Below are 26,795 nucleotides of genomic sequence, written 5' to 3'. Positions count from 1 at the left end.
TTTTCCAGCATGTCTTTCGGCTCTGTATCCGTATCATCATTCGATGCAGCGTGTATACGTCGTCTACATGGAAGCGTCGACCCCACTTGCACCTGCAATCAGCTTCTGAGGTATGAAAACATAGTATGCGTGGAAATGTGGTGATTTCCACATGAAGTAACCTTCCTGAAGCAAAATAAGATGATATATTTCTGTGCTGGTTATATATATATATATATATATATATATATGATGGAACCCCCGTTGTCTTTTGGCAGATACATGGGGCAATTGCCACCTTGCATTCACAGTAAATCCAACAACTCTGACATGGACCACAAGGCTGAGTCTTATAATACAAATCATTCTCATCCCTAAAGTCACAGCAGCAGCAGCAGCAGTCATGTAAGACAAAGCACATGATTCTGCAAGTTCGAGAGCTGCAAATTTTACACCACCATGACTAGTTTATCGCCCAGTGTAAGAGTCGAAGTCAAATGAGCCATCGCAAGATCCTGTTGATGGAGTTTAGATTCATGGATTGGCATGTGAAGTGTGTCAGAAACCAATCAAGAGGGGAGAGTGAATCCTGTGCTTCCATAAGGGGGTGCAATGTCGATGTCTTCCCGTCGTTCTTCATCCCCCACCCACTTCCCTGCCTGCTGACTTGTTCTTGGTATGATTACGCTGGTCCAGCTTTCATGGCCTCCACTCCACATGGAGCTTCCATGAGTTCTTTTTAACTTGAGCTATCCTGCAACTTTCCAATCACACCCCGTTTTATTATCGGTTTCTTCAGCCATTTTATTTATTTATATGTTCGTTTTACTCCCCGCTAGTGTGGTGTCGACGTTGGTAATGCTCTCAGTATGGCTATGGACGGACATGACAACCGCGATATGATCAGATAATATTTGCATCGGTCTCACTCCCAACTGTTGTATCAATTATGAAGAAGAAGAAGAAGAAGAAGAAGAAGAAGGTATATTCTAAACATTTTCTGAGGGAATTATGAAGATGTTGGTGGGAGAATCAATCAGATTCCAGTCTACCTAAAACAAAATACAGCAAAGGAATTATTTCATGACAGCTCCAACACATTCAGAAGCATAAATAAAATATACCTCATGATTGTGTTCTCAGGATCCAAATTATGGAGATGGAGATGATTACTGTTGGATATGCACTTCTTCTTCTTCTTTTTCCCATCAAGCGAATACAGTTACCAAGGAGCTGACAATCTCGAGATCCAATGTGATATGTAAGGGTTATGATTCCCACGAGAGTCATGGATCTGCATTCCAAATTTTGTTGCATTTAATGTTACAAAGTCTTCCTCCCGTCCTTTCTAGGAATCAATCACTCTCTCTCTCTCTCTCTCTCTCTCTCTGTGGCCTCGAGGTTCATCTTCCCAGTGTCCTCCTTTTCCCATCAGCTTACAGCTTACCGGAGACAGCTTGGTGTCGAGGGATCTCTTCTAGCACTGTGGGCCAAGACGCTCTTGCTGGCAACTCCATCAACTTAATTAGATTGTTGTCATGCAAATTGAAGACCGTATGCATCCCGTGCAGAAGTGAATTTGGTTTGCACACGTCTCCAGGGACTTTTCCATCACTAAGATTCCTTTCTCGAGAGAGAACAGATTAGCAATTCCAGAGCTTGTGCCTTTCTTTGTATTCCCTCGAAAGATAGATAAAAGAAAGCGCCTTTGTGAGCTCGCAAAGAAGGAAGTCGAGCTTTCGATGTAGCTTCACTGATAAGCAAGCAATACATAAGATGGATGGAGAAGATAGACTGGGTCAACCTGGTTGACTTGCATGCCTGTGTTCACATCCCAAGAGAGTCTGCATTTGATCTCACCGAACCTGTTGGTCCTGCTCTTCTTACCTCTCTCCAGAATTCTACGTCGAGTAAACCTTGTTCGAATGTTTCTTGTATCGATGATGGATGATTAGGTGATTTCCGGATCACTGCTTCATTTTGTTTTTTTGCTCTCCGAACTCGACTTGTGCAAAATGAATGGTCTAACGATGGCCACAAGGCATATTGCAAGTACCAAAAGGACAGTAGGTCTCACTCGGAAGGTAAACCCATTCATGGCAACATGTGCATGATGTCTTCTGCCATCCAGGTTACAGTTTCACAGAGCCTGCAAGGAACACTGAGATCCCTCTGTTTTATTCCCTTGGGCGGTTGTCTCTGCTCTGCTCTGCTCTCTCTCTCTCTCTCTCTCTCTGAGCTGCATTGAGAAGTGGGAAAAATGAGAAGGTTGTGTTGAAGGGCTGTGAGATTCCTCTGCCACGTGATCGTCCACCATGCCTAGCTATCTATGCCTTCGTCAAAACCTGCCGGCTTTCACAGGTCATCTGCTAGTGCAACGTGGGTCACACTTCTCTCCCCCTCCCTCTCGATGGGTTTCTGCAGGACATTGTTTGTTGTTGGATACCCTTCTCGACGACTACAGATTTGTACAGTACTAAAGCTGTACATGCAAAACTGAACTCCATCGATCGCAATTCATTTTGTTTGTCGACTCATTTTTCTCCTTCTCCTCGACTTGCTTTCCCTTTTGACTTTTGCTAATGTTATCACGAACGAAGATGGCACAAAGGTTGTGGTTTGATGTCGAGTGGGCAATGAGGTTGAAAATGGCGTCCAAGAAAGCAAGATGTATCTGCATTTGCATGGTTAAGCACATGGATGAGAGTGAGAGAGAGAGAGAGCGAGAGAGAGAGAGAGAGAGAGGACCAACGGGGGACTTGTGACCCACTCATATCTGTCTGTCTAATAATACATGCCAAATTCCCTTTCTAGAAAACAAGGAGAAAAAAGAATCAGAAAAACCAGCCCAGCAGCCTTCACTTCCCATTGGAATCATTCACCATCCTTGGGATCATAAACCACACCTCCACACCTTTCTCTTCCTCTCGACTCCCAACCCTGACACACTCTTCTTACATGACCGACCAGAAGGAAATCATGGGAGTTACAGAAGAAGTATTATAAGCAGCATCAACATCCTTCTCACTGACCTCCCTCCTGGCCTGGGCTTCTTCCTTGCTTGCTGATGTTCATGCATGTATCATAGAAAGGTGAATACTGGTGTCAAGTTTCCCTCCCTCCTTGCATATGTTTCCTGTCCTTGTACCTTTCTTTTATATGACATGGGTGATGTTGCTATGTTCAGTTGAAGCTCCTAAATCTTCACCTACTATTGCAAACTTTAGGTAGTTGGGAGAGTTCTGATTTATTGGGTACCTGCCCATTTGTTTACGGCCATGGATGGGAAGAATATAGAGATGTGTTTAGCTGCCAATGGTTCGGAGGGATACTGAGGTTAGTCGTGTGACCTGAAAGGGGTTGTCTCTTTTAGCTACCTGAGATATTCTGATGCAGTGAGATTGATTTTGTAACAAGGGGACATGAGGCCCATTTGGTTGCTGGTAAATGATAAATGCCTGTTTGGTTGTCAGGAAGTATTCACTTCAGCATTGTAGAAGGGCTTTAAATGTTGCTTTGGCCTCTTCAAGGCCTGGGACTGTAATCTGCTGCCTACCAAGTCCTAGAATTAGGGCTTTTAGATCAACCTGACAACTCTGGCTCTGAGAATTTCAATCCTTTGTGGGATTTGGGACTATCTGCTCAGTTGTTGGCAGGAGAAGCACAAGGATGTCTGCAAAGTTTCTGCATACATTTGCTGATGAAGATCCAGAGATGAAGAGGCAGATAGGGTGCATGACTGGAATCTTCCAAATTTTCGATCGGCAGCGCCTCCTTACCGGGAGGCGCCTCAGTGGTCACAGCCATCAAGGGGTTTCTTCAGGTAGCTAGCTATCCACTTTCTTCTGCTTCATCAGAGGCATGAGTCAGTCACCCTCTTAGTTTGTTCTTGTGCATTTCTTTCTTTAACTTTGTGGCTATTGTGGCTCAGTAGTTTATACAATCGCTTTTCCCAACTCTTGTTCCGATTTAATTGGTCTTTGGTTTCTAGTTTAGAGGCTTGGATGGAAACGTGAAGGACATCTACCTTTGTTCTCAATAAAAAAGAAAGATAATGGATTGAATATATACATATATAAAAAGTAATTAAGTGACATGTTCTTTTTAATCTTTTTGAAGGTTCTGAAATCTAATGAAAGATGAGTTCATGAAAATCTATTTTTGGAGGGTTTGTAATTTGAAGACATCAAACCACTAAAACTTTGATAATCTATTCTAATCATTTTGTGCTCTTAATAATGTCATGGTACTTCCGATCTCTCCATTGTATGGTTTTCAAAAGCATGAGCTAGTCGATGATAATGTCGCTGGCCTTCCATGCCCAAATGAGTTGAAACCATCAGAGTGAGGAATGCTGAGTTTGCCAGTCGGAATGAATCATGGCACCAGTTCACTTGCATGAATGCAGTACATCTTTTATCACCAAGTGAAATAACACACATGATTCTTATTTGTCACATCCAAAAACTTGATGGCCCTAAAGTTAAAATGCTGTTAATGATAATTATCTACCAAATTAGTACATATAATTATTTGGACCGTTAGATATCTGAAAAGACAAGGTGTGTATTTTTTGTGTGTTACCTCTTTGGATATTATTTTATTTGGAATCAATTTCGTATTACTGAATCATTATCAGACAAATATGCAATTCTTCGCTTTGTTTAACCAAGAAAAATAAGTTGGTTTTATTCTTCTCTAGGCAAAGTTCTTTCAAATAGAAGCTCGGTTGGAACAGAGGGAAATCGATGCTCTCCACATATTGTTTTGGTAAATATTATTCGAATGTCATTGTACCCATCTCTGCTTTAACTGCCTTTCTAGGATATCAAAATTATTTTATTGTGCTTTTCAGGAGAGAAGTCTGAGTAAGAGCTTAAATGAGAATCAAAGAATTTCAGTGGAGTCATCAAGAACTTCGTACTCGTCTTCGTCCTGCTCTTCATTTTCTTCTTTAGACTGCAATAAATCATCTCAAGAAGAGCATCCTTCTGTCGAGCGAATCTGTTGTACAGAGAGGTCTGTGAAGGATTCACCAAAATTGAAGAGCCATGAAGTTCATGCAAAACCTATTTGCTGTGAACTACAAGGCAATCCTCCCAGTCTATCAATTCAAACTGATTTCCGGTCTCTTGATTTTCAAGATGTCGTGAAGGACTCCATATACAAAGATACACAGCCTTTATCAGTAAGAACTTCACTCAAAGAGGAAACGAAGAACCATACATTGAAGCACAAAGATTCCCCAAGGCCCATTCTGCTGTCAAAGTCAATGGATGCATCGCATACCACCGAAATTGATGGAAGATCAAGAGTGCACATTGATCTTGGTGAATCCCTTCGAGTCCTAGCCAAGCTCAAAAAAGCCCCATGGTACTTCTCAGAAGCTAATGAACCACCAAGAAAATCATATGAGGCAAAAGATACTTCATTTTATCCACTATCAAAGGAAGCTCCAAGATTCTCGTATGATGGAAGAGACTCACGTTCTTCTCTGGATTCTCGAGAAAGCAGCAAAATCTCTTCCAAACTTAGAGAACTCCCTAGGCTGTCATTAGATGGCAGGGAATGCTCAAACACAACCCTGAAAGAATTTGACAGAAGCAGCATCAACAGAAGAGTTGATGTTATTTTGGAACATCAGCAAGAACCAGGAAGTTGCAAGCGGCCTCATAGCATCGTTGCAAAGCTCATGGGCTTGGAAGCAGAACCCAACAGCCAAGAGCAGGTGGTGCTACCTGATACTAACAGCAACAAAAATTTTGACAACTTCAATAGGCAGAAGAATATCAGTTTCGCCTCTAAACAACTTACAAACACTCAAGATTGCAAGGAGGATCTTCTCTCATGCTCCCATAAGTGCTTCATCAAGGACCCTGCTATTCCACTGCAGAAAAGACCCACTTCGATCATCAAACCTGTTTTCCAGTCAAGGGTCCCAATTGAACCAGCTCCTTGGAGGCACAATGACAAGATCTGCATCCCCCAGAAGATGACATTTGTACCCCGAGAATGTCAGATCAAGAAGCAATCAGAATCTGTCTATAGTGAGATAGAGAAAAGGCTGAAAGAGCTCGAGTTCCAGCAATCCAACAAGGACCTCAGGGCTCTTAAGCACATATTGGATGCTATGCATGCAAAGGGGCTACTAGAGACTAAGAACACTGCAGATCAGCCTTCCAAAACATCAGTTTCTAGTAGTCCATCTGGAAGTGCTCAGAATGTAGGAACAATTGATGCCCGAAACACAATTGGTTCGCATCCTACATTTACGAAAGGAGACAAAACTTCAAGAGCTTTCGATTCACCAATAGTAATCATGAAACCCGCAAAATCTTTCAACAGGTTGGATATTTCTCCATCTTCAGTTATTCCTTTAGAAGGCTTGTCAGGTCTTCGGAGGTTACGAACCAGCAATCCTGTGGATAAAAAGAAGGCTTCAGTTAGTATGACATTGCATAAGGACCAAACGCCTAAGGCTTGTAGGGAAACTGCTTGTCAACCACCTCTCTCTGAAGATAAGAAATTTAGAAAAGAAGAAAATGGCACACAAAAAAATTGTATGAGGATGTCACAGGTGTCACCTAGGCTTCAAGGGGCACCGAGAGAAGACATTGGAAGTCCAGTAAAAGCATCGAATTCTCTCAGCCCAAGATTACAACTGAAAAAATCTGAAATGGAAAAGAGATCTCGTCCCCCACTTCCTTCATCTCCCTCAAATATGCCTCCAAAACAGCCTGCTAACAGATATTCTTTAGAGTCAGTGTCTCCAAGAGGAAGGCTCAGACGAAAACCAGCTCAAGCACAGCAAAATAATGACCAACTCAATGACACTAGTAGTGAGACAAGAAGTCGGAATGACCAGTATGACAAGATATCTTTAAAGCCAGATGGCAATATTAGCTTGATATCACAGGCAGACACGGAAGTAATAAGGTCCAACCACTCTGATGATCCTTGCATCTTTCGGCAAGGTAACCAAAGTCCATCTGGCAGGGGTGCTAAAAGTGCTTCTTCAGCCATGTACCGGAAGGTATGTCCATCTCAAATTGAATCCCATTATGCCAAAAAAAGTTATTATGAAAGTCCGTATCACTTCCATTTTAAATTTGAATTTGATCCAAGATTCTGCTACTCTTAAGACTTAGGGCTTTGTGATATCTGAGAAGCATTGAGCCAAAGTGCTTTAAAAAGAAACTATATATTCCTTTTCCAGTTGGCTCTGTGCTTTATATTACTCCAGATTGCAGTTAGCCGTAATGCCAGTTCTAAATCCTATATTTGCACAATGGAACCTAGGTAATTATCATAGCTAACTTGGAATAAACTACTTTTTAATGGATTCTTTGCTTTGAAGCATATGAGGTTTCTAATTCTGCTAATGCCATTTGCAAGTACTTAAACATCAGAATCTGGACAATAACTTTATTTCATCTTATTTTCTGCTTCCATAAAGAAGCTAGGATATGAAGAACTGTTGACTAATAAAAAATTTCGGCAGTTTGAACATCATTTTTGGTCCTCATTGTTCCTTGCTCATTGTATGTGGTGCAACACTGATTAGCCTTTTGTACCATTTTTTTCATTTATTTCAGAAGAACTCACATAGTTCAAAAGAAGATGGTTTAGCCGTGGAAATAGAAACAGCTGTTCCTAAGCAGCCAATTCCAATCCCTGTTCTACATGCTTCACTTAACCAGGATGACTTGCCTCCTAAGGAGATATCTTCAAAATCATTCGAAGGTATGGTTCAGTTATTATTAAATATTTTTTATTTTTGATAGCTGAAGTTTGTCCTAGATATGATAGAGACCTGATTTACCACACATTAGTCTTTGGCTACGAGTCTTAAATGAGGCGTCAACCTTGAAATAAAGAGATCTCGAGCGCTAAATTATTTTCCCTGTCTCTCTTCTTTCATACTCTAGATGTGATTACTGTGATCCTCAACATTATGGGATAAAGATCTGCAGTGATCAAGTCTGTAATGTGTTGGTAACGATCATTTAGATCTGAGAGGACCCATTGAAAAGATCAATTTGCTTTTTTTTTTTAGTATGTCTTATGCCATCCTTATATGAGCAGACATCCCTAAACTCTCTTACCAACATAGAAAGATATGGATTATAGACTGCTAAACAAAACTGTGGTCCATTACTATACCATCAACCAAACACAACCTATGGTTCTATAGTAACGCCAAGGTCATACTGGCAAGCCGTTGAATATCCATGTGACATGTACATGGGACACAAATGTTCATCCTATATTTGCAATGTTTATGTGTGTTTACCCCGTATTGATTGGACGAATGTCTACATCCTTAAAAGTTGTTCAACCTGAATGAAAAATTAAAAAAACAGACTCTTTTGTTAAAAGGAATATAAAAGAGTCCCAGAAATTTCTATGTTTCTTATGTTGCATCGATAATATTATTACAGATGAATGCATGAAGTAATTTTTTTTTACACATGTAAACACTTAAGTATAAACATACTTATCTGGTGTCTTTATATTCTGCATGCTGTGTTGTACATTTCCATACATTCATATATATATTATCATTTATTTCTTTGTTGATTCTTCTCTTATTGAAGAGAAATAGAAGGAAAAAGATCAACAGGAAAGTGTAATTAAGCATATAGTTGAAATATCAAGTGAATGATAATTTCCTTCACATAAACCACACTAACTAGCGTGATAACCAAACTTTTTTTCTAATGAATTGCCAGATGACGAGATTCATGCTTCTTCAGTTGATTGTCGCAATCCAACTGGCTTGCCTGATGCTCCATCACCCAATTTAAGCTCTGGATTCAACCAGAAGAAACTTGCAAACATCGAACACCTGGTTCAGAAGCTGAGGCAGATAGGCTCAAAGGATGACGAAGCTTCCACAACTGACCATATTGCCTTGTTATGTGAAAAGCAGAGCCCAGACCATCGATATGTGTCTGAGATACTCCTGGCTTCTGGCCTTCTGATGAGAGATCTAACATCTGGACCAATTAGCACAGTGCCCATCCAGCTTCACCCTTCGGGCCACCCGATAAACCCTGACTTGTTTCTTGTTTTGGAGCAAACAAAGTCTCCCTGTCTTGCCAAGCCTGTGACTGTTAGGCAAAACATAGTTCAGCTCAAGTCTGATCCAGAGAAGCTTCAACGCAAGCTGGTATTTGATGTAGTGAATGAGCTCCTAATACAGAAGTTGAAGCTGGCTAGTCCAGGCCCTCGCCCTGACCCCCTGCTTCAAGTCAGGAAGGCCAAGTTTCCCAGCGGACAACGCTTGCTGAAAGAGATATGTTCTGATATCGAACATCTCAAAGCTGAGAGCTTTGTTGCTGGCAGCTTGTATGGTGATAACAGCTTTATGGCAGGCGAAGATATGTTGCGGCATTCGGAAGGCTGGACTGATTCTGGCAAGGAGTTACCGACGATAGTGTTGGAGATAGAGAGGTCAATATTTAAAGATCTGATTGATGAAGTTATTAGCGGACAAGGTTCAACTGGTTTTCAATCCAAGGCAAGCAGAAGGCAGACGGTCAGACGCTAAACAAGTACACCATAATCGTATCTTCTCTCTTTCCTTCACAAGCAACTGTGAATATTAGCAAATGGAACAACTGTTATACATGTTGTATACATCATATATGCTTTAATGGAACTACAATAAGATCGTCACTTTTTCCATATAGCAGTATTGTGCTCTACTTCTAACAGTAGTTTGTTCGTGTTTGCACTTACTATGGACAGGAACTGTGCAACACCAACGCAACAGTTTCATCGTGGATTCTGGCACCAGTTAACTGATATTAGATTAATTAGATAGAAAACATATTTAAAAGGATAGACACAGGAGTGTTGTTTTATCGTGATGTGATTTCAGATTTCTTTCCCCGTCCAACTTGAGATTTTTAAAGATATCACATAGCCTAATGTTTCAGAAATGCCACTTAGCAGCATGATATAATGGTAGCCACTATAAGATTCAAGTTGGTCTATTTTTTATGCATGAATTTGTCGATTCCGAAGAATCCATGAGTTATTTAGGTCCATGGAACCCATATGCCAAATTGGATCCAGAATCTCTTGAGATATGAGACTAATTTGCATCACATTAGATATGTTGCAGCTTCATCTTAGGCACTTCAAACAACATAAAGGTGGCATGACATCTGGTAGAGTTACAGTTCTTGCATGAAGATATTCTTGATCCAGTATGTCTTGTTGAGCTTAATTGGATGAGAAAAATTGTCTCTGCTTTGTGGGCGAGGCTGCATACATCATCAGACTCTTCATGGGTAGGAACATCCTGCATTGAACCACTCTGTTTTCAGCTATCTACAAAACTGGACATTGACCACAGACCTACTGTGAATGCAGTTGCAAGTCGATTGACACTCCACTGTCGTTGACGATTGCCATCCAACAAGGCATATCTTTATATCTAGGTATTACTGAAATAGAATTTTCAGGTGCAGCATGCTCATCAATTATAGCTTTAGAAGCTAGTGAAACCTGAATCTTATCACCAGATTGCCTGCAAATAGCTGGAAGATATCCTTTCCACCTTCATGATGGCGATCCGAAATGTCCATCCTTGCTTCTGCACACTCATATTCCATCAACATCAGCTTTTTGTTTCCCCCATAATTTTGCTGCTCAAGTTTCTGTTTGCCGATTCTTGTGATGCTTCGTATATTATTAGTCTAAAGTTGAAATTTCTTTGCCCGGTGTTTTCTTTATCGTCTTAGATTGTATTGTGAGTTCACTTAAATTTCATGTGTCTTGGAGCTGTTGTGCAGTGCTTTTGATGGAAGGAACTTTGTTTTTGTTGGTGAACCAGTCAGTTGCTTTGTTCTACGTGATGCATTACAGGTTCTCTATACACAACTTTGCTTTGGGTCCCCACTCTTATCCTTATCAAAGGAAGCAAAAAACAAGAACAGACAACACAGACCAAATAGTGGATGATGATGCATGCCAACCTTATAAATCTAAGTTCAAAGATAGATAATGTACTGTAAAACCTTATTGTTGTACCCATCGAAACTCATTCTTTATAGTTTATACATCCGGAAGCCATCCCCTATGTTTTGTTGATCTATACTCATCGATCATCGTCTTGCCCATGTCATCAACCGATACATAAGACATCGATATCTGCTCGACGATCTCGAGCAGATATTGATGTGTTCTTGAAATGGTGTCACTCACTGCCCACAAAAAAACTAGTTTCGAGGGAAACGGATGGCCGTACTGGAAGCTAGTCTCCGGGGACCATCTGAGAAAGTTTGGCCCCCTGTCAAAAGAAGCGGACCACAAACAACAACATGCAAAACCCTAAAGAGAAGGCCTATGCATGCATCCTTTTTCTCCATGGTGATGGGACCATACCAGTCTGCCAGCTTTTCATTCCACACTGAAACCCCCACCCAACTACTGGCCCTGCGTCCCTTTCGCTTCCTTGGATCTCATGCTGCTTTGACATTTACTGCAAAGTCCTCCATGTCTCTTGAAAACAAGCATATCTGCACCGGCTATGGAAGCACTTCCATCTCTCCCAGCTGCCCTCCTCCACACCACCTTGAGGTGGTGGTGTTGCACCGTCTGGCATCGTTTCATTCATATAAAACGCTTCCGCGGTGACATCCAAAGGCGAGGTCAAACCATATAATAATGCCATAAGCAAGACCTCCTTCCTCAACAACATTCTATTTATGTTGACATACATATAACATGGAGACCGTAGCTCGAAGATTAATCAAAGATGAGCAGCAAGTGCCGTAAACAATAATGCCTCGGGGAACATGGTGGGCGTACGCATCTACCATCTCGGTTACTGGAAAGAATGCTGAATAGCAAAACGAAGCACATGCCATTGCGATCACAAGCTTCCCCCCCGTTATCAAAAGAAACTAACGAATGGACAAAGAGTTGAATTCATCACAAACACTCGGTAGAAAATGTTCGCATTTGAAGCATTCTTATATGTATCGCTCTTCTGTTTTTTGGAACGGCATGCTTTACACGAGAAGCCTGATCGATCCATCCATCTCTCTTTCTTCTCGTAAGACTTTTTCGTTTAGCTAGTTCTCATGACGATCGAAAGGACGGTGAACACCGGATGATGATCTTTGCTGAGAAGGTCTCACCGATACATGGCTGCCGGACCGAAGAAATGTTTCACAACTTGATCGGAGATCTTGTGAAGCTGCAGATGGAATGTGGATCGACTGCCTCGAACTCGAGCCGTTCGGAGGGGTCATATACGTTGGAAACATCGGCGGTGTGCCTCCTGAGGCATAAAAGACCAGTTGGGATCCAGGAACCGATGGCGGCGAAGATGAGTTGCCTCCAAACTGGTGCTCATATGCATTCGAATTTGCCGGATTCGAGTGATAGTAGTGGGAAGCATGTGGGATCAAATTACTTCCCGAGCCTGTCAACGAATTATCACAGGCTTCGGAAACCTGTGCACAATAACTTCGGACGTTGTCGTCGTTTTTGCCTTCTCCGATAACCTGTCTCGTCGTAACATCTGTTCTTACGCTTGAACTCAAACTGAAACCTGGAAACTTGGCGAGCTCAGCTGCTTTATTCCCAAGAACTCCGTCGTTTTCAGCCGCCGACGAAAACAATGCCAAGGGGCAATCTCCGGTTTCATCTGCACGCTTGACATCTTTGTCGTGAAGAGTAAGCGCAAGGCCTTGGGATGTGATTGGATGATGATAGGAGAAAGCGGTCGAGATCGGAAACGATTGGCCGAGTTGTGTGAAACTTGCCGGTGGAAACGGAAGCGGAGGCAGCTTGTCGATCTCGTGTTGAGCAGCAGCAAGCAACCAGTCGACGGCCTTGCTTGGTTGATCGACTCCCAGCTTATCTTGCAGATCATAGAGTTGAATGGCAGTTGGGACGGAGAGCCTCACGCGCCTATCCCTCAATCCTCTGATGGTGCTGACTTTGCTGTGCCGGTCTTTCCCTCCGAACGCGCGAGAAACGCGAACGATTCGTGGGTTCCTTAGTCCCAGCCATGGTCTGGAGCTCACCGGGAATTTGCCATCGCTCGTGGCACCTTCTTGTCTGGTCGCCTTCTCCTTTTCTCTCGATCTATTTATCATGATCTTATGGCCCTCACCATCGCTCCTTGTTCTGAAGTGCTCCAGCTCGACGACCAGCTAGCTGTAGGAGTTGCGATGTGATCGGTTCAAGACTAATTCATTCAGATGTGCGCCCTGCCTTTTTGTGGAAGAGAAAGAAGAGCTGAGATGCGTGTAGCAATGATATGAACATAGAGAGCCACTTCAAGCATGCTACGACGACGGATGGAACAAATTAGAACACAGTCAGGAAATTGTTGATGTTCTTTTCCTCGGTTAATATGATTACCGAGAGACGGTGGGAGCAATTTCACATCATGAGAACAAACTTTCTTTATCGGGATCATGGTATCATTGGCGAACAAATATCAAAGATCTTTAAAAGGAAATTAAAAGAAGAAGAAGAAGAAGAAGAAGAAAATTAAAAGGAAGGAACCACAAAAGTAGTCGAGTATGCATAATAAGCTTCTTCGGCAAACACTGATAGATAGCTATTTTGTTCGAGGGGGTGCTCCAAATATTGCAGGAAATAATACCGGCTGGTTATGTGCTTTAAGGGTTTGGATTCCCAAGGAGTTGTGTGATCATAAAACTCGGTCGAGAAACAACAAGAAGAAAGACAATTATTGAGATTTTGTAGTCCTTAGGAACAGCAACAGGCGATCAAAACCCTCCTACGCTTGTGATCGGACGAGAATAAGAACTGGAGAGAGATTAACAAGAGAAAACTCTCGGCAAGAAAAGGATGAGAAGAATTTACCTCGAAGATGGTCTTGTCGAACAGATCTTGCTGCCTTTAATTAGTTCGAGACCAACCCAACCCTTCCGGAGACGATGAACATCTAGAAGAACACGATGGGGAAAGACAAAGATGCTCAGTTGGCGCTGGTCCTAAGAAGAAAGGTTATGGAGCGATCGCAAGCATGGTGTGCGTGTGTTTATAGCTGTGGATCATCATCTTTCACCTTTTCTTTGCCCATCACCGACCGCCTTCCCGATTTCCAAAGAGAAATCTTGATCCGACCTAACAGATGCTTTGCTTGCTCGGGTAATAATAATATCTCGGCGACCGAATCGGATAAAAGCAAGATAACAATTCTGTCGATGAAAGGAAAAGAGGACATATTCTAGTGGTTGATGATGAAGAGCAGAAACATAATGGACGTACTACCAATTCGAGACATGGGACCATCCAGATCGGTGTTCTTACAAGGGCGGTGTCCCTCCCAAGGAAATCCTACACATTTATATCAGAGTTACACTACATAGTCGTGTTGTTGGCACAAAGCAAAGGAGAAAACGATTACGGGTATTCGAGCAGGTCTTTCGAGTTTTAACCGTTCCATAAGCTGACAACTTACTTGTGGTGGCTAAAGATTCCGAAACACCAAAGGGAGAGTAAAAGGTTTGGCACATTAATGTGGTCTGAAGAACTTGGAGCTGCGGGGAAGCTGTCTTCTCCTTAAAACCCTAGAGAGCTTTTAAGAGCGCTCTAGTCTCAGGGACCACACAACTTGTTGTTTGCATTTTGGTAGAGATTCTAGAATTACAACTGGTGCAGATGTCAAGAGATTTATCCATGCTGCTATGCTATGCTATGCTATGTTAAGCTAAACACGGGATGGGAAAGTGTGATATCCAAATTAGGTGACCGACAGCATGCATGCTCTACAGACAAAAGTAGTAGAGAGAAGCATCAAACAAACTCTCAGCGCTTACTTGGTCCGATCACAATCTGCACCCAACCATTTACCGTATGTAAATGTTGTTGCTGCTCGAGAGGACTTGTTTCACCATGAAGGTCCAAACAAGAGGTGGTCTGGATCCTGTTTCCCTTCGATCTGCCCTCTTGTACTGCCATCCATCATGAAACATAAGAGACGAAACCCATTTGCTAGGTGAAAGCATAAACAAGCTTCCAACCTATACATGCAGTTGACAACAAAAGTAAACGAAAAGAAGAATACTCTTTCATTCTTTTTTTGTTTTGTTTTGTTTTGTTTGCACTTGATATGCAAAGAGCCAAGAACAATTTTCTCACCCTCCTTTGATGGGTGCGATTGCAGCATACCTCACGAAACTCGGATAGTGTTTTTGGACAAGCAATGACTCGGTTGGATGTGCTGCAAACATACTTCAAACTTCACCATCTCGTTGGGTTTCGTTCTTCTACTAAAACATAATTAGACCAAGACCAGCAACTCCCTCTTTACGAGGCAAATCGACCTCTTTCTTGATCTTGGATCTCAAGAACACTCCGAGGTCTATCAGTGCAAAAGTCCACTGTTTTCTTGGCCAAACAAGGGCTGATGATATATTATCGAAACCCATCAGGAACTAACTCATTCTGCACTTGTGTTCACAAGTTTCTGCCATCTTGCGGGAAAGAGTCATTCGCATCTTCGCCTTGGATTGAGTGTTGAATCGATTCAATTATCTTTGGGAGACGAGAAAAAGTGTGTGAAGAATATCGAGCAGCCTTTTTCCATCAAAATAGATGGTCCCATTGAGCAGTCCATTGAAAGCACCGTTAATGTGTTTCAGTATCACCGAGTCCGAATGAGTCGTAGGCAGTACACCTACGAGTGTAGGCTGATTAATGAATGATATGCATATATATATATATATATATATAGATTTTTGTGAGAATAAGCGTCGTAATAATACAACTGCAGTAAAGCAAAAGAGAAGAAAGCATGCAGGAAAAGCAACATAATAAATGAGATCAAAAGTCAAACAATGAAGGTGATTAGGCATTCATTCAAACATCAGAGGTAGTAATAATTTGACTGGCACAGGAAAGCACAACTTTGAATCGCAGAAAAAGAGGAATAAGCTTCTTGATGGGAATGTGCAACAGGGAAACTTGAATGACCCAACTTCTTTTTCATGCCAATCTTCTTTCTTATCCTTCCGGCTTTCACCGCATATGTATATTTTTCTCATTTTCCCTGTGACCGGAGAACTACGACCTCTGTTAGTGAATGCTCATTTTTAATTTGAACTTGCAGCGAGAGAACAGTTTCCAAAACATTCTCTTATAATCTACGAGACAGTCATCAAAATGTTTTCTTTGATCATTTTATAACCTTAGTTAGATATAGGGTAATGCTATTAAAAAGTGGCTTTAGAACACAAGTCGCTCAGCATCGATCTTAATCCAAATGAATGACCACCTTCTTGATGGTCATAAGTTAGTTGTTCATCGTCCCAATTGACCGTAGTATATAGTTGTCTCATCATTTTCGAAGGAAAGAAAATGACCTAATGGATCACTTCAATCTCATCATTTTCGAACGAAACCTTTTCGTTCTCGTTACGAAAGCAACGATCAACCATATATCCGAACCAATTGGGCTTCTAGTCAACAACTACTCGTCTCTACTTTTCTCCTTGATTATGATTTAATTACATATAAGCATCCTAATCCATAGACTTAAAAAATTTATAGTGAAACATTTAATCTCTTTTACTTAAACGTTGTTGGTTTTACTGACGAAAGGTATAGTACGTGATAGGCATTCTCTTTAACCGTAGCGTTGTTGGTTTTATTGACGAAAGATATAGCACATGACAGGCATGTGCAAGAACGACAAGCGAAAAAATAATTTTAACATCTCAATTTCATTTTTGTTTGTTATGTCTTAATTAAAACTTCTTAGTCGACTATTGTGGTAGTAGCGGACGGTGGTACCGCCGTATCGTGAGTGGCCTAACCCGCTCTCGACGATAGTAAGGGCTAAGCCCTTAGGCCTTTGAGACATTCCTCATACTAATGTACTCTAAAGTTAAGGGGCTAACGGTGGGGAAAGGGGCGCTCAAGTGTGCGGTGTGTCTCAGTGAGTTCGAGGATGACGATGAGCTCCACCTCCTCCCTCGTTTTAGCCACATCTTTCACTTGGACTATATTAACGCCTAGCTCACCTCCCATGCAACTTGCCTCATATATTGTGCCAACCTCGCCAAGCAAGTCGTCGACAACAACCTCGATCTACTACCTATAGCCACCCCTACTATAGACATGATGAGTCTTTAGCCCGAAATTATTGTCCCACCACAGGATTATGTTCCCTTCATCATGGACCCACAATGGTGGTGACGAAAGAGGAGCAGAAGGAGGCAACCACGGAATTGGCATGGATTGGAAGCCAAAGGTGGGCAACCCGGTTGTGATCCAGGTGATATTTAATGAAGCTCCTGTTGTTTCATTCGAGGTCCAACCGATGAAGGATATCGACTGATATACCCTCTTCTTATCGCTCTCCCTCCCTTTTCTTTCTCCTCTAGCACTATTTTACATCTGCATCGATGGGATGTGAGGCATCTATGTTGACACTGCGCTGCTCTACATCTGCGTCGACGAGATGCAAGGCCTTTGCCTCACTTTCCACCGACACAAATGCAGGGTGACACTATCGCAATTGTAAGACGATACAGAGCGACCATTGTCCTTGTCCTCTTTTTTTTGCCTTACCTCTCCTTCTTACTCTCTCTTCTCTTCCTCCTTCCCTTGTAAAAAGCTATAAAAGTCTCTCAAGCTCCATTGCTATTGCGACAGTTGCTCCCATCTCGATCGTCAACGTTTTGATTGACATAGGAAGGGTCAACCACCGAATCATTCTTATCGACCACTATTATAATAACTACCCACAAGTCTCGACGATGTCGCTATCCACCACTACCATAATAATCGACTAAAAAATTTTAATTATGACAAAACAAATAAAAAATAATAATTAAAATATTAAAATTATATTTTTACTCATTGTTTTAATATCGCTATATTGTTTTAATTTTAGCATAGATAAAATTAAATATTTTATTTTTATAATTATAAAAATTTTAATATAATTTTTTTAAATATATGAATCAAAATGCTAAAGATAACCAACTACTATACTATGTAATTAGCCCCAAGATTTTTCTCAGCCTAAGTATCTAGTCACCAACTATTTATCAAATCCTTGAGCCGATTTAATTGTTTAACTCTTCTGATGTTGCATCTGAAAGTAAATTGAATACCAAACAATATAAATCACAAATTAGCAAAAATGTATCAAAATAGCATATATTAACAAAAACAATTGGAAAAGGAAAAACAATAGGGAACTTCATGGTTTATTGTTATTCAATCATTCTCCCTGTGAAAGAGGAACACAGTTGTGAGAGCAATTTTCAAATTTATCTCAGCAAAAGAAAATTCTGGCAAGAGCACAGTAATTCAGCCCAATGAACACAACAGAACTAGTGGTGAGATGGCACTTCTTGAAATCAACCCAGCAGCACAAGCCTAATCGAGATGCAAGAAGACAGGCTCTGCAACCTGTAAAAAAAAAGGGGGGAGAAAAAGATGAGATATATATACATATATGTGTTCTTCTCGGAAATAAAGAGCTACAGCATATTGTTTATATCAAGTAAAGGAATGTTCTCAAATGCACCATATTCTATTACGAGCTTATGGTACTAGTAGGAAACATTAAATAAAATGATTTCTTGTAGGTCTAATTAGCTGAAGCATTTATGAGGCTACAGGAATCATCCATCATATATGAAAAACATCAATATCAGATAAACTCTTTATGATGTATCACTGAACCAGTGCATCATGACTTGTCAAACTACAACCAGGAGAGTACAAGGGCAAGCTAAAAGCATCTGCGTGTTGAATGTATAAGCATTAATGAATCCAACTAATTTGCTTGATCATCAATAGTTAGTGCTTTTGAAAAACTTGTATCATCAGTTACATCCACCTATTCTCCACTGGCAATATATCTCTAACTTATTTGTGAAAAAAAAAAATCAAGCTTACAGGCTTCAAGGCTTTTAGTCTAACAGCTGTGATACAGAGCCAGAATTTTAAGTCTTTTTGTGCTCTTCTGCAATGTCAGTGTCAAACCCTGAAACTGTTGTCTGAGAGGTACCAGAACAACCGGTAAAACATGACCCACCAGAACGACCACTGGTTTCATAGTAAAAAACAAAGAAAAATTAGATAAAGAATAACTTCCAAATAATGCTTACTAAAATGAATCTAAGACCTGGACCACGACCAACACCAGACAAGTTTCAAAAGAAAGTTAAAAGATAATAACAAGTTCACCTAGCGTAATACCTGAACCTAAAGTGCAGGTCTATACTATCGATAAATACAAATTCCTTAAATGTTCTCACAATTAACAAAAATTATAACCGGAACCTAAAGTGCATAGTGGTAGTATCATACCATGACTAAAATTTGTCGATAACATTTCCTGCAACGTTAAAACACATCTACAAAAACATATGTGACAACTTTCTCAATTTCCCTCACCTGGTTATATATTAAAAATTTGACACCAAAGCCAACCAAAACTTATGCTACCTATCAAATGCTTTAAAAGAATGTAAAACTTTGAATCATTCTTGTGAAATGGAAGCCAATGTTTGTTGGCCTCATCTGCTAAATAAGTATTCGTGTAACAATCAGATTACAGCAAAACCAAGTTTGCTTAGTTGTTATCTTTTCCTGTAATATTATACTTTTGCTAGGAGTCCTCCTCCAGGAACTCCATTATACAGTAAGTTTTTCTGTCTGTCTTAACAAAATTACTCAATGACGAGTAGCCAGTAGCTTTTAAATCAGGTTTGTGAACCCAAAGGGTCATTTAAATAAAGGAATCAATACTAGACCTGACTGGTCCAGCAGCTATAGTTATAGATGAATCCAGTTTGACTTTATAAGTGTATAATGGGTTCAATGTAAGTCATCTAGGTATCAATTAGTTATTTAGCTTGTGTTTTTAATTAGTCAGTCAGGGTGAAGCCTAGACCCAAACAAAAAGAATTTATCTAAGATATAAAGTTCCATAAGTACTTAAATAGATATATAAACAATGGCCTATTCTTCTATGTGGATCTGGTCCTAATGCAGATAGAAGAGCCAGATATAAGTAGACTAAAAAAACAATGACTGTTATGTAACTGCCATTTATAGATTTGTTTAACATCCTCCTATCATTAAACGTCTACCAAAAGAGTATAATGCTCCCATGACAAGGAAACCTATCAACCTAATTTTTCCTTTTTTATACACTGAGCCTTATGATATGTTACTGAATTTGATTGCAGAATAGAATAAGTTGTATGTAAAACATTTTTTGTGTATCAAATCTTATTGGATTAAACTCTCTTTCCCAACTTCTCAGGTTTCTGTCTTATATTTGTCTACTAACATCTGTCCTACATTTCTTCCAGCTATTCTCCAGTTATAGCAGCACGTTCTTATTTGTCTACCTTCTGACCTAATGACAGAAACCCAGCAAAATAGTGGCATTCCTTTTTTTTTCAGTCTACCATTTTACTTATTAAGAATTACCAAAGTGAAAGGATCATATGTACGACCACTGAATCTTAAGACATAGAATGAAGGTCAGCAAGAAATTAAATGAAGGATGGAAAAACATCATCCCCCCTATAATATAGAGAAAGAGGCTGAATAATATCAAACTGACATCAAAAGAATCCTAGAATTCACCAGAACGGGGAGGAGTAAACATCTGAATTGTAATGGTTTCAAGATAAGACACAAATTCATCAAATCCAAATTCTATATTCATAGAGAAACAGATATGAATATTCATACTCATCGGAAAGATAAGATTTCTCGTTTTCATCGGCCCAGGAGGCGATGCCTCAAGAACAGATGAAGTAGTATCAGTCTATAGTAAAACATAGCAAACATCAAATCAAGACTTCTGATAGGGAAAATAATGACATAAGCATTGACCTGTTGACTCATCCAACAACCCGCTGCCACCTAGACGATGGCATGGGCAGACGAACCCACATGCCTCCCTTCTCTTGCGACGAGCGACAGGGAAGCGACCTTTCGCCCCCGACCAATCGCAGTTTCGGGAAAGGCCACATGGGCTGGCCGTAGGGAGCATTAATCCTTGGCAACGGAGCCTATTTCCCCCTTTTTCCGGTTGCCTATCGTCCGCTTATCCTAGGCAGGCATTAGCCTTGACAAACAACGCCCCTATAGTCGTCCTTCACTGATGACGCACCACAGGGAGATGTACCAACCGATCGTCGACATGAATGAGCCCCTGAAGGACATACGAGTCCTCCCTGATCAGCCATCAGCCTCCCTCCATCGACCACTCAAGTATAAAAGCCGACCCCCAAAGCCTGAAGAAGGGACTGGACCGAAGAACTTCTACCATTCCTACTTCACTACTAACTTTATCAATGGAAGGGTTGGGTCGAGAACTCCCCTGATGCTGATCGCTTGTGCAGGGTTCCCAGCGAAGCCAAGGCACACCTCGGCTTATCTCTAGAACCTCGAGAAAGCCCAAACCACCTTGGTCTGAAGTAGAATCCAACTCGGGCGAACAAGCGGCACCTCGAGATTGCTTCAGCCAGACCTTCCCTCACTCCAATCACCTCTCGTGATTGCCACGTGAGCCATCGAGACGAGCTTACGCCTTCGGGATAGAGGGTCATGAGCATCCGTCCTTGCCCCCCCTACAGGAGGTCAACTAATAAAGGCATTTAGTCCCATGTTAGTTGAGGAATAGGGGAGTCAAAAGTTTAGAAGTCCGTCGAGTTACCCTTACCCTCAGAGGCACCTTTTGAGGCTCATGAGCCCCAAAAGGGCAAAACCGTATGGATACGCCAAAAGCGAACAATTCCTCATGAGCCTACTATTACGGACTTAGCTGAAATTGCCTAAGTCGTGAGGCACCCTTACGGTCAAGTCACGGGCTTAACTAGAGTTGCCTTGGTCGTGATTGCACCCTTGCGCTAACTTCTCAGAGTTAACTGGGATTGCCTAAGTCATGATGCGCCCTTACGATATGCATCCACAAAGGGTTAACCAATTTGTAACCTCGCTCAGGTCCCGTAAAACCTATAAAAGAGCAAGTTGATTAGTTCGAAAACGAGCGGTGGACAAATCTCGATATCTCGCGAAAAGAGAAGCTTTACAAGCAATTCAATAAACACTTTGAGTGCAAGAGAGAAAAGAGAGGAAAGAGAAAACAAGGACTTTAGAAGGCAAAACGAGCAGTCACAAGTCCACAAACGACTGCTCACCGGGTGTCAGGCGTGATAGTAAGTTATTGTTAAGTTAACATGCGAACTTGTGTTATACTGATCAACGCCTACTTCCGCTCCACGTCCCGATCTTGATGGGTACCGCTTTTGCTAGTCCAGAGATCCGCTTAGCCTCCGAGTTCACTGCTTTTATCTTAGGTTCTTCTCCAAGTTTAGCCCAAGTCGCCTTGCTTCTCTGTCAGCAATGAAATTGTAGGTGGCGCCCGTGTCCACCATCGTATGGGTTGTCCGACCGTTGAGCTTGATGTCCACGTACATCAACTCACTGCTCCCTATTTTCTGTGGCTTTACCTTCAAGTTCTCCCTCACTTGACCTCACAAAGCATTCAACAAACGCATTGCTCCCATCCGGGGTCCTTGTACTCCTCATCGTTACTGTTGGATTCCAAACTACCCAAACTAAGGGTGACAACCTTGCCCTTATCCGATTTGGGGGGGTAGATTGAAGTGGTTAAGGCAATGAGTGCTTGTTTTTGTGGGCACTTCCTCACCATGTGCGGCCCTCCGCATAAGAAACATTCGTTAGGTTTTGGAGCCTTGCCTTTTGAGTTTAACCCTTTTGTGGGAACTCTTCTTCCTTTGTTCGCTCCTGGACCCCTTCCCTCGAGAATATTTTGGTAGGCGATTTCCTGACGATTGTTTCTTTTTCCCCAAGTCCTCCGAGGAAACAAAGTCAGTGAGGCTTTCCACAACTGCAATTGCCCCGATCACATTAGTGACATTCCTTCAATGCAGTTCCCATTGTGCCCACGGCTTCAGGCCATCGAGGAAACTGAACAGCTTATCCTTTTCGGACATGTCTTGTATGCCTAGCATCAGTGCGAAAAATTGTTTCACGTAATCATGAATAGAAGTACTTTGGCAGAGTTCTCTCAGCTTCCTCCTTGCGACGAACTCCGAGTAGGAACTGAGTTCTCAACTCCCGCTTCAAGTCCTCCCATGTGTCCACTAAACACCGATCTTGTTGGATCTCCTCCCAACGGGTTCGCCATCAAAGTTTTGCATCCCCGTTCAAATACATGGTTGCTATCGAAACTTTGGTATCTTCAGAATTGAGCCTTATAGCTCGAAAGTATTGTTCTATGTCGAATAAAAATTTCTCAAGCTCATTTGTATCCCTAGCACCCCCATAGCAATGCGGCTCGAGTGCTCTTAAATTTTGTGGCGACATACGCGGGTGTTACTCCCTCCTGCATTTAGCGCCCTTGTGAGATATGCCACTTTGGTTTAAGTTCCACCACGACTTCGTGCGGATGTTGCACGGAGTCTTTGGTGTCTTCCGTTAGTCGATCGACTTAGAACTCTACCTTGTCGATTCGAGATTCAGCTTCTTGCGAGCTCTCTACCCTAAAAAGCCTTCGTTGGCCTTGGTAGAGTTTCTCGAAATTCGTTTCAAGAACATCAAGGCGGGTTTCCGCCACTGTGAGTCTCTCCTTGTGGCTCTTTCCACTTAGCGCTTCAAATTATGCCTCCTCTGCTCGCGAAAAGTAGTCAACTTCTCGCTCATCATGTTCGCTGCCACGCTCCCCTTGAGCGGCTCCAACGGCATAAGAGCGAGTTTGCACTTGTAGCCCACCTACGGTTGCTTGGGGCAATGGTCTAGCTTGCCCCATCTTGCTTGATTCACCACGATGCTTCGCCATGGCAAGATTGCAAAGTTTATTCATTGTTTGCTCGAATTGTTTACCCACTTTGATACCATAATGTCACGGATTGAGTTGAAATTGCCTAAGTCGTAAGGCACCCTTGCGCTAACTTTTCGGGTTTAGCTGAAATTATCTAAGTCATAACGCACCCTTACAATATGCATTCACAAAGGGTCAACCAATTTACAACCTCGCTCAGGTCCCGTAGGACATGTAAAAGAATAAGTTGATTAATTCAAAAACGAGCGACAAACAAATCTCAACGTCTCACGAAGAGGAAAACTTTATAAACAATTCAACAAACACTTTGAGTGCAAGAGAAAAAAGAGAGGAAAAAGAAAACAAGGACTTTAGAATACAAAACGAACAATTGCAAGTCTACAAACGATTGCTCACTGGATGTCGGGCACGATGAGAAGTTCTCGTCAAGTTAACGTGGGCACTTGTGTATACCGATAATGCCCAACACTATCCCAAGGCCTCATCCACCCCTGTGCCACCTAGGAGGTTCCAAGGGTCTAAGATGGCTGACGTTTCATGCACAACTACAATCTACAAAAAACAAGCTGTGGTATGCGAAAACGAAACTATTTTGGGACAGTTTTGCCCAGCGTGGTGAGTGATCGCACTACAGCACTGCAGACTATTCTTGCTTGTATTTTTCAAACAAAAACACATAAAACCAAGCAAATCATGCTGCTAAGCATATGTACATGCATGTAAAAGCGACGAACGATTTGTTGAACGAAGTTGTTACGGGTGCTCGACAACGGTTCGTGACACTAGATGTTGACAAAATGTTGCTTATTAACTATTAACTTCATTAAGGACAGAGGATCTTTGATGCATTCATTATTAGAGACACCAGAAAAGTATTGTATCTGCACAAACCCTAATCGCGATATAAGAGGGAAACCCAGACCTGCCTCACTACTGGTACCCGCCGCCCCGGGCATTTTCGTCCTCCTCCACCTTCTCGGTGAGGTAGACCTTGGGAAAATTATCAGGGCCGAAGGTTTTGGCGGCCATGATCCGCTCAACGTCGGCCTTCCTGAGGAGAGTCCGGCGAACGGGGGGCCGATCGCGGCGACGATCGCGCGTGTAGTACTTGATGTCGAAGACGGCTTCGGGTTCCGTGGTTGGGACCCAGACCTTGGCGGGCGCGGTGGCGGGGCAGAAGCGGCGGTACTCGGTGGCCTTGGGGAGGGAGCTACGGTACTCGGGGCTGGAGCAGGGCCCGGTGATATCCCACGGCATCTTGAAGAACTTCTTGAACGATTGCGAGAGGGCTTTGCCAGCGGACGCCATCACAAGAGGAGAGTCTGAGACGAGATCGGAGAGGGAAGGGGGGGGGAATCGGAGTGAGAAGAAAATGGAGTTCTTTTGGCAGACCTAAAATAAACGGGGTAGTTGGTTGGGCGGGCCGACTTCGGCCCATAACCAAACCACGTGATAGCCTCTTGCACGAATAATGTTAATATTTATTGTTGATAGCACGTGATGTAATTTTTTTTTTGATGTCTTCATTTAAATTGTCTATATGTACCATAATGCAATTATATTTCCTTTTTAACCACGAGATGTAATATCCGAGATGGGTATAATCTACCAAATCAGTACGGTACTTGTGTATCATATTATTTGATATTAATCGAAAAATATTAAAAGGTTAAATACTATTGATAAGCATACTTAGTCACATCCATCGAGGAATAGAGAAATCTAACTTTATAAGGGTTAAGCGTCTTTTGGATCGCAGAATATGTTATCTCCATTTTCTACTCTTTTGATGATGTGTTTTTATTTTCTTTGTTTGAATTCGCAAGTTCTCGGTTTTCAATCCTACACGAAATTCCGCAGAATTGATGTTCAACTGCAACCTAACATCAACGAATGCCATGTGTAACGTGGAAGAAGATAAAGATTCTTTTTCCCTCGTTTTTGTGATAAGGAGTATATCTTTAGTTAATAATCATTTGATATATAATTGTAACGTGATATTTAAAATAAAATGAAAAGATGAAGGTTATCCGAAAATAACCAACAATCGACACGTAATGACCACGTGTCATTCAAGTCATCTGTCTTTGTGTACAAAGTTTAAAGTAGAGAAATATAAATTTTTTTCTCATTCGTTATAGCAAGGAAGGCAAAATCATAAACCTTTTTCTCTTCTTTTTATAATCCTAAACTCTCTTCTCTTCCCTTATGACAAGAAAGTACATCATAAACTTTTTTTATCTCATACAAGGTATAAAAACACATCCTAAATGGAGAAATAGAGGGTTCACTTCTTTTGAAGTATCTGAATCCATATTTAAAGACCTCAAATCACTAACTTGAGCATTGGACGAGTCAAGGCAGAAATCCCTACTACTTGTGCAAGTCCCCGGCATGTCTAAGAAGCACTTTGGGGTGAGGTTGAATGTTCTTGGGCATAGACTTCCAACAATATAAAGGAGAAGCATTAGTCAACCCCACCTCGAGTCGATTATGATTCATCCAGAAAATCTAAGAGGAATTAATTCTAATAAACTTTTGCCTCTTGTGGTTGGAGGCATTCGATGGCAGTGATGACCCGATAAGTACATTATAACTTTTTTATGCTCAAATATCATTATATGGAACTTTGAATGCCTTGATATGTCGCACCTTCTCAACCATGTTAAGAGACCCAACACGGGTATGGTACGTTCACCCGAAGTTGCTTTCTATCAATTCTTTTGCCAAGCTCGTGAGAGAGTTCGAATTTCACTTCCTCAGAAACATACGCCCAAAGCTATCAGCAATTATACTTCTTGGACTCAAGCAAGGGGAGAAAATAACACTTGTAGACTTCATCACTTGGTTCACCAATAAAATAAGAGGCATGGTAGATGCTCATTGGTCGATTATAATATAGACTTTCATGATGGGGCTCAAGCTCTCTCATCTTTTTCAATCATTGGTAAAGACACCATAAATGATA

At 41.6% G+C, this 26,795-nt stretch overlaps 3 protein-coding genes across 11 annotated transcripts; 1 reads left to right on the top strand and 2 right to left on the bottom strand.

The window, feature by feature from the left end:
- Nucleotides 1-2,722: 2,722 nt before the first annotated feature.
- LOC135581516 (protein LONGIFOLIA 1-like) lies at nt 2,723-9,686 on the top strand. Of its 6 annotated transcripts, none has more exons than XM_065107057.1 (7): nt 2,725-3,071; nt 3,207-3,315; nt 3,453-3,802; nt 4,682-4,749; nt 4,835-7,012; nt 7,575-7,722; nt 8,712-9,685. In XM_065107057.1, exons 3-7 carry the CDS (start codon nt 3,649-3,651, stop codon nt 9,530-9,532), a joined length of 3,369 nt encoding a protein of 1,122 aa, XP_064963129.1. In that variant the 5' UTR covers nt 2,725-3,071; nt 3,207-3,315; nt 3,453-3,648; the 3' UTR covers nt 9,533-9,685. The 6 variants fall into 6 exon arrangements, with proteins under 6 accessions (XP_064963131.1, XP_064963129.1, XP_064963128.1 ...); XM_065107056.1 differs by having other exon boundaries at nt 3,167-3,315; XM_065107059.1 differs by having other exon boundaries at nt 2,723-3,071; nt 3,167-3,802; nt 7,578-7,722; nt 8,712-9,686.
- A 2,174-nt stretch (nt 9,687-11,860) lies between these two features.
- On the bottom strand, nt 11,861-14,294 carry LOC135611337 (transcription factor TCP5-like). Of its 3 annotated transcripts, none has more exons than XM_065107053.1 (3): nt 14,045-14,294; nt 13,840-13,921; nt 11,861-13,161 (listed from the first exon to the last, which is right to left on the bottom strand). In XM_065107053.1, the coding sequence occupies exon 3, from the start codon at nt 13,098-13,100 to the stop codon at nt 12,069-12,071; it is 1,032 nt and encodes a 343-aa protein (XP_064963125.1). In that variant the 5' UTR covers nt 13,101-13,161; nt 13,840-13,921; nt 14,045-14,294; the 3' UTR covers nt 11,861-12,068. The 3 variants fall into 3 exon arrangements, with proteins under 3 accessions (XP_064963125.1, XP_064963123.1, XP_064963124.1); XM_065107051.1 differs by having other exon boundaries at nt 11,861-13,218; nt 14,045-14,293; XM_065107052.1 differs by having other exon boundaries at nt 11,861-13,214; nt 14,045-14,293.
- Nucleotides 14,295-18,131: 3,837 nt separating this feature from the next.
- LOC103982143 (uncharacterized) lies at nt 18,132-25,200 on the bottom strand. Of its 2 annotated transcripts, none has more exons than XM_009398963.3 (2): nt 24,750-25,200; nt 18,132-18,402 (listed from the first exon to the last, which is right to left on the bottom strand). In XM_009398963.3, the coding sequence occupies exon 1, from the start codon at nt 25,133-25,135 to the stop codon at nt 24,758-24,760; it is 378 nt and encodes a 125-aa protein (XP_009397238.2). In that variant the 5' UTR covers nt 25,136-25,200; the 3' UTR covers nt 18,132-18,402; nt 24,750-24,757. The 2 variants fall into 2 exon arrangements, with proteins under 2 accessions (XP_009397238.2, XP_009397239.2); XM_009398964.3 differs by having other exon boundaries at nt 24,754-25,200.
- Nucleotides 25,201-26,795: the final 1,595 nt, after the last annotated feature.

The sequence above is a fragment of the Musa acuminata genome, chromosome BXJ2-4, assembly GCF_036884655.1.
Source record: "Musa acuminata AAA Group cultivar baxijiao chromosome BXJ2-4, Cavendish_Baxijiao_AAA, whole genome shotgun sequence".
In the NCBI taxonomy this organism is placed as follows: Eukaryota; Viridiplantae; Streptophyta; class Magnoliopsida; order Zingiberales; family Musaceae; genus Musa; species Musa acuminata.
This window is presented reverse-complemented; position numbering and strand designations above follow the sequence as displayed.

What these genes read in the sequence shown, in the direction of transcription:
- LOC135581516 (XM_065107058.1), top strand. Translation starts at nt 3,649, where the DNA reads ATGTCTGCAAAGTTTCTGCATACATTTGCTGATGAAGATCCAGAGATG. An exon ending in CCATCAAGGGGTTTCTTCAG is followed by an intron (nt 3,803 to 4,681) that starts GTAGCTAGCTAT and finishes ATTCTTCTCTAG; the next exon opens with GCAAAGTTCTTTCAAATAGA. An exon ending in CTTCAGCCATGTACCGGAAG is followed by an intron (nt 7,013 to 7,574) that starts GTATGTCCATCT and finishes CATTTATTTCAG; the next exon opens with AAGAACTCACATAGTTCAAA.
- LOC135611337 (XM_065107053.1), bottom strand. Translation starts at nt 13,100, where the DNA reads ATGATAAATAGATCGAGAGAAAAGGAGAAGGCGACCAGACAAGAAGGT.
- LOC103982143 (XM_009398963.3), bottom strand. Translation starts at nt 25,135, where the DNA reads ATGGCGTCCGCTGGCAAAGCCCTCTCGCAATCGTTCAAGAAGTTCTTC.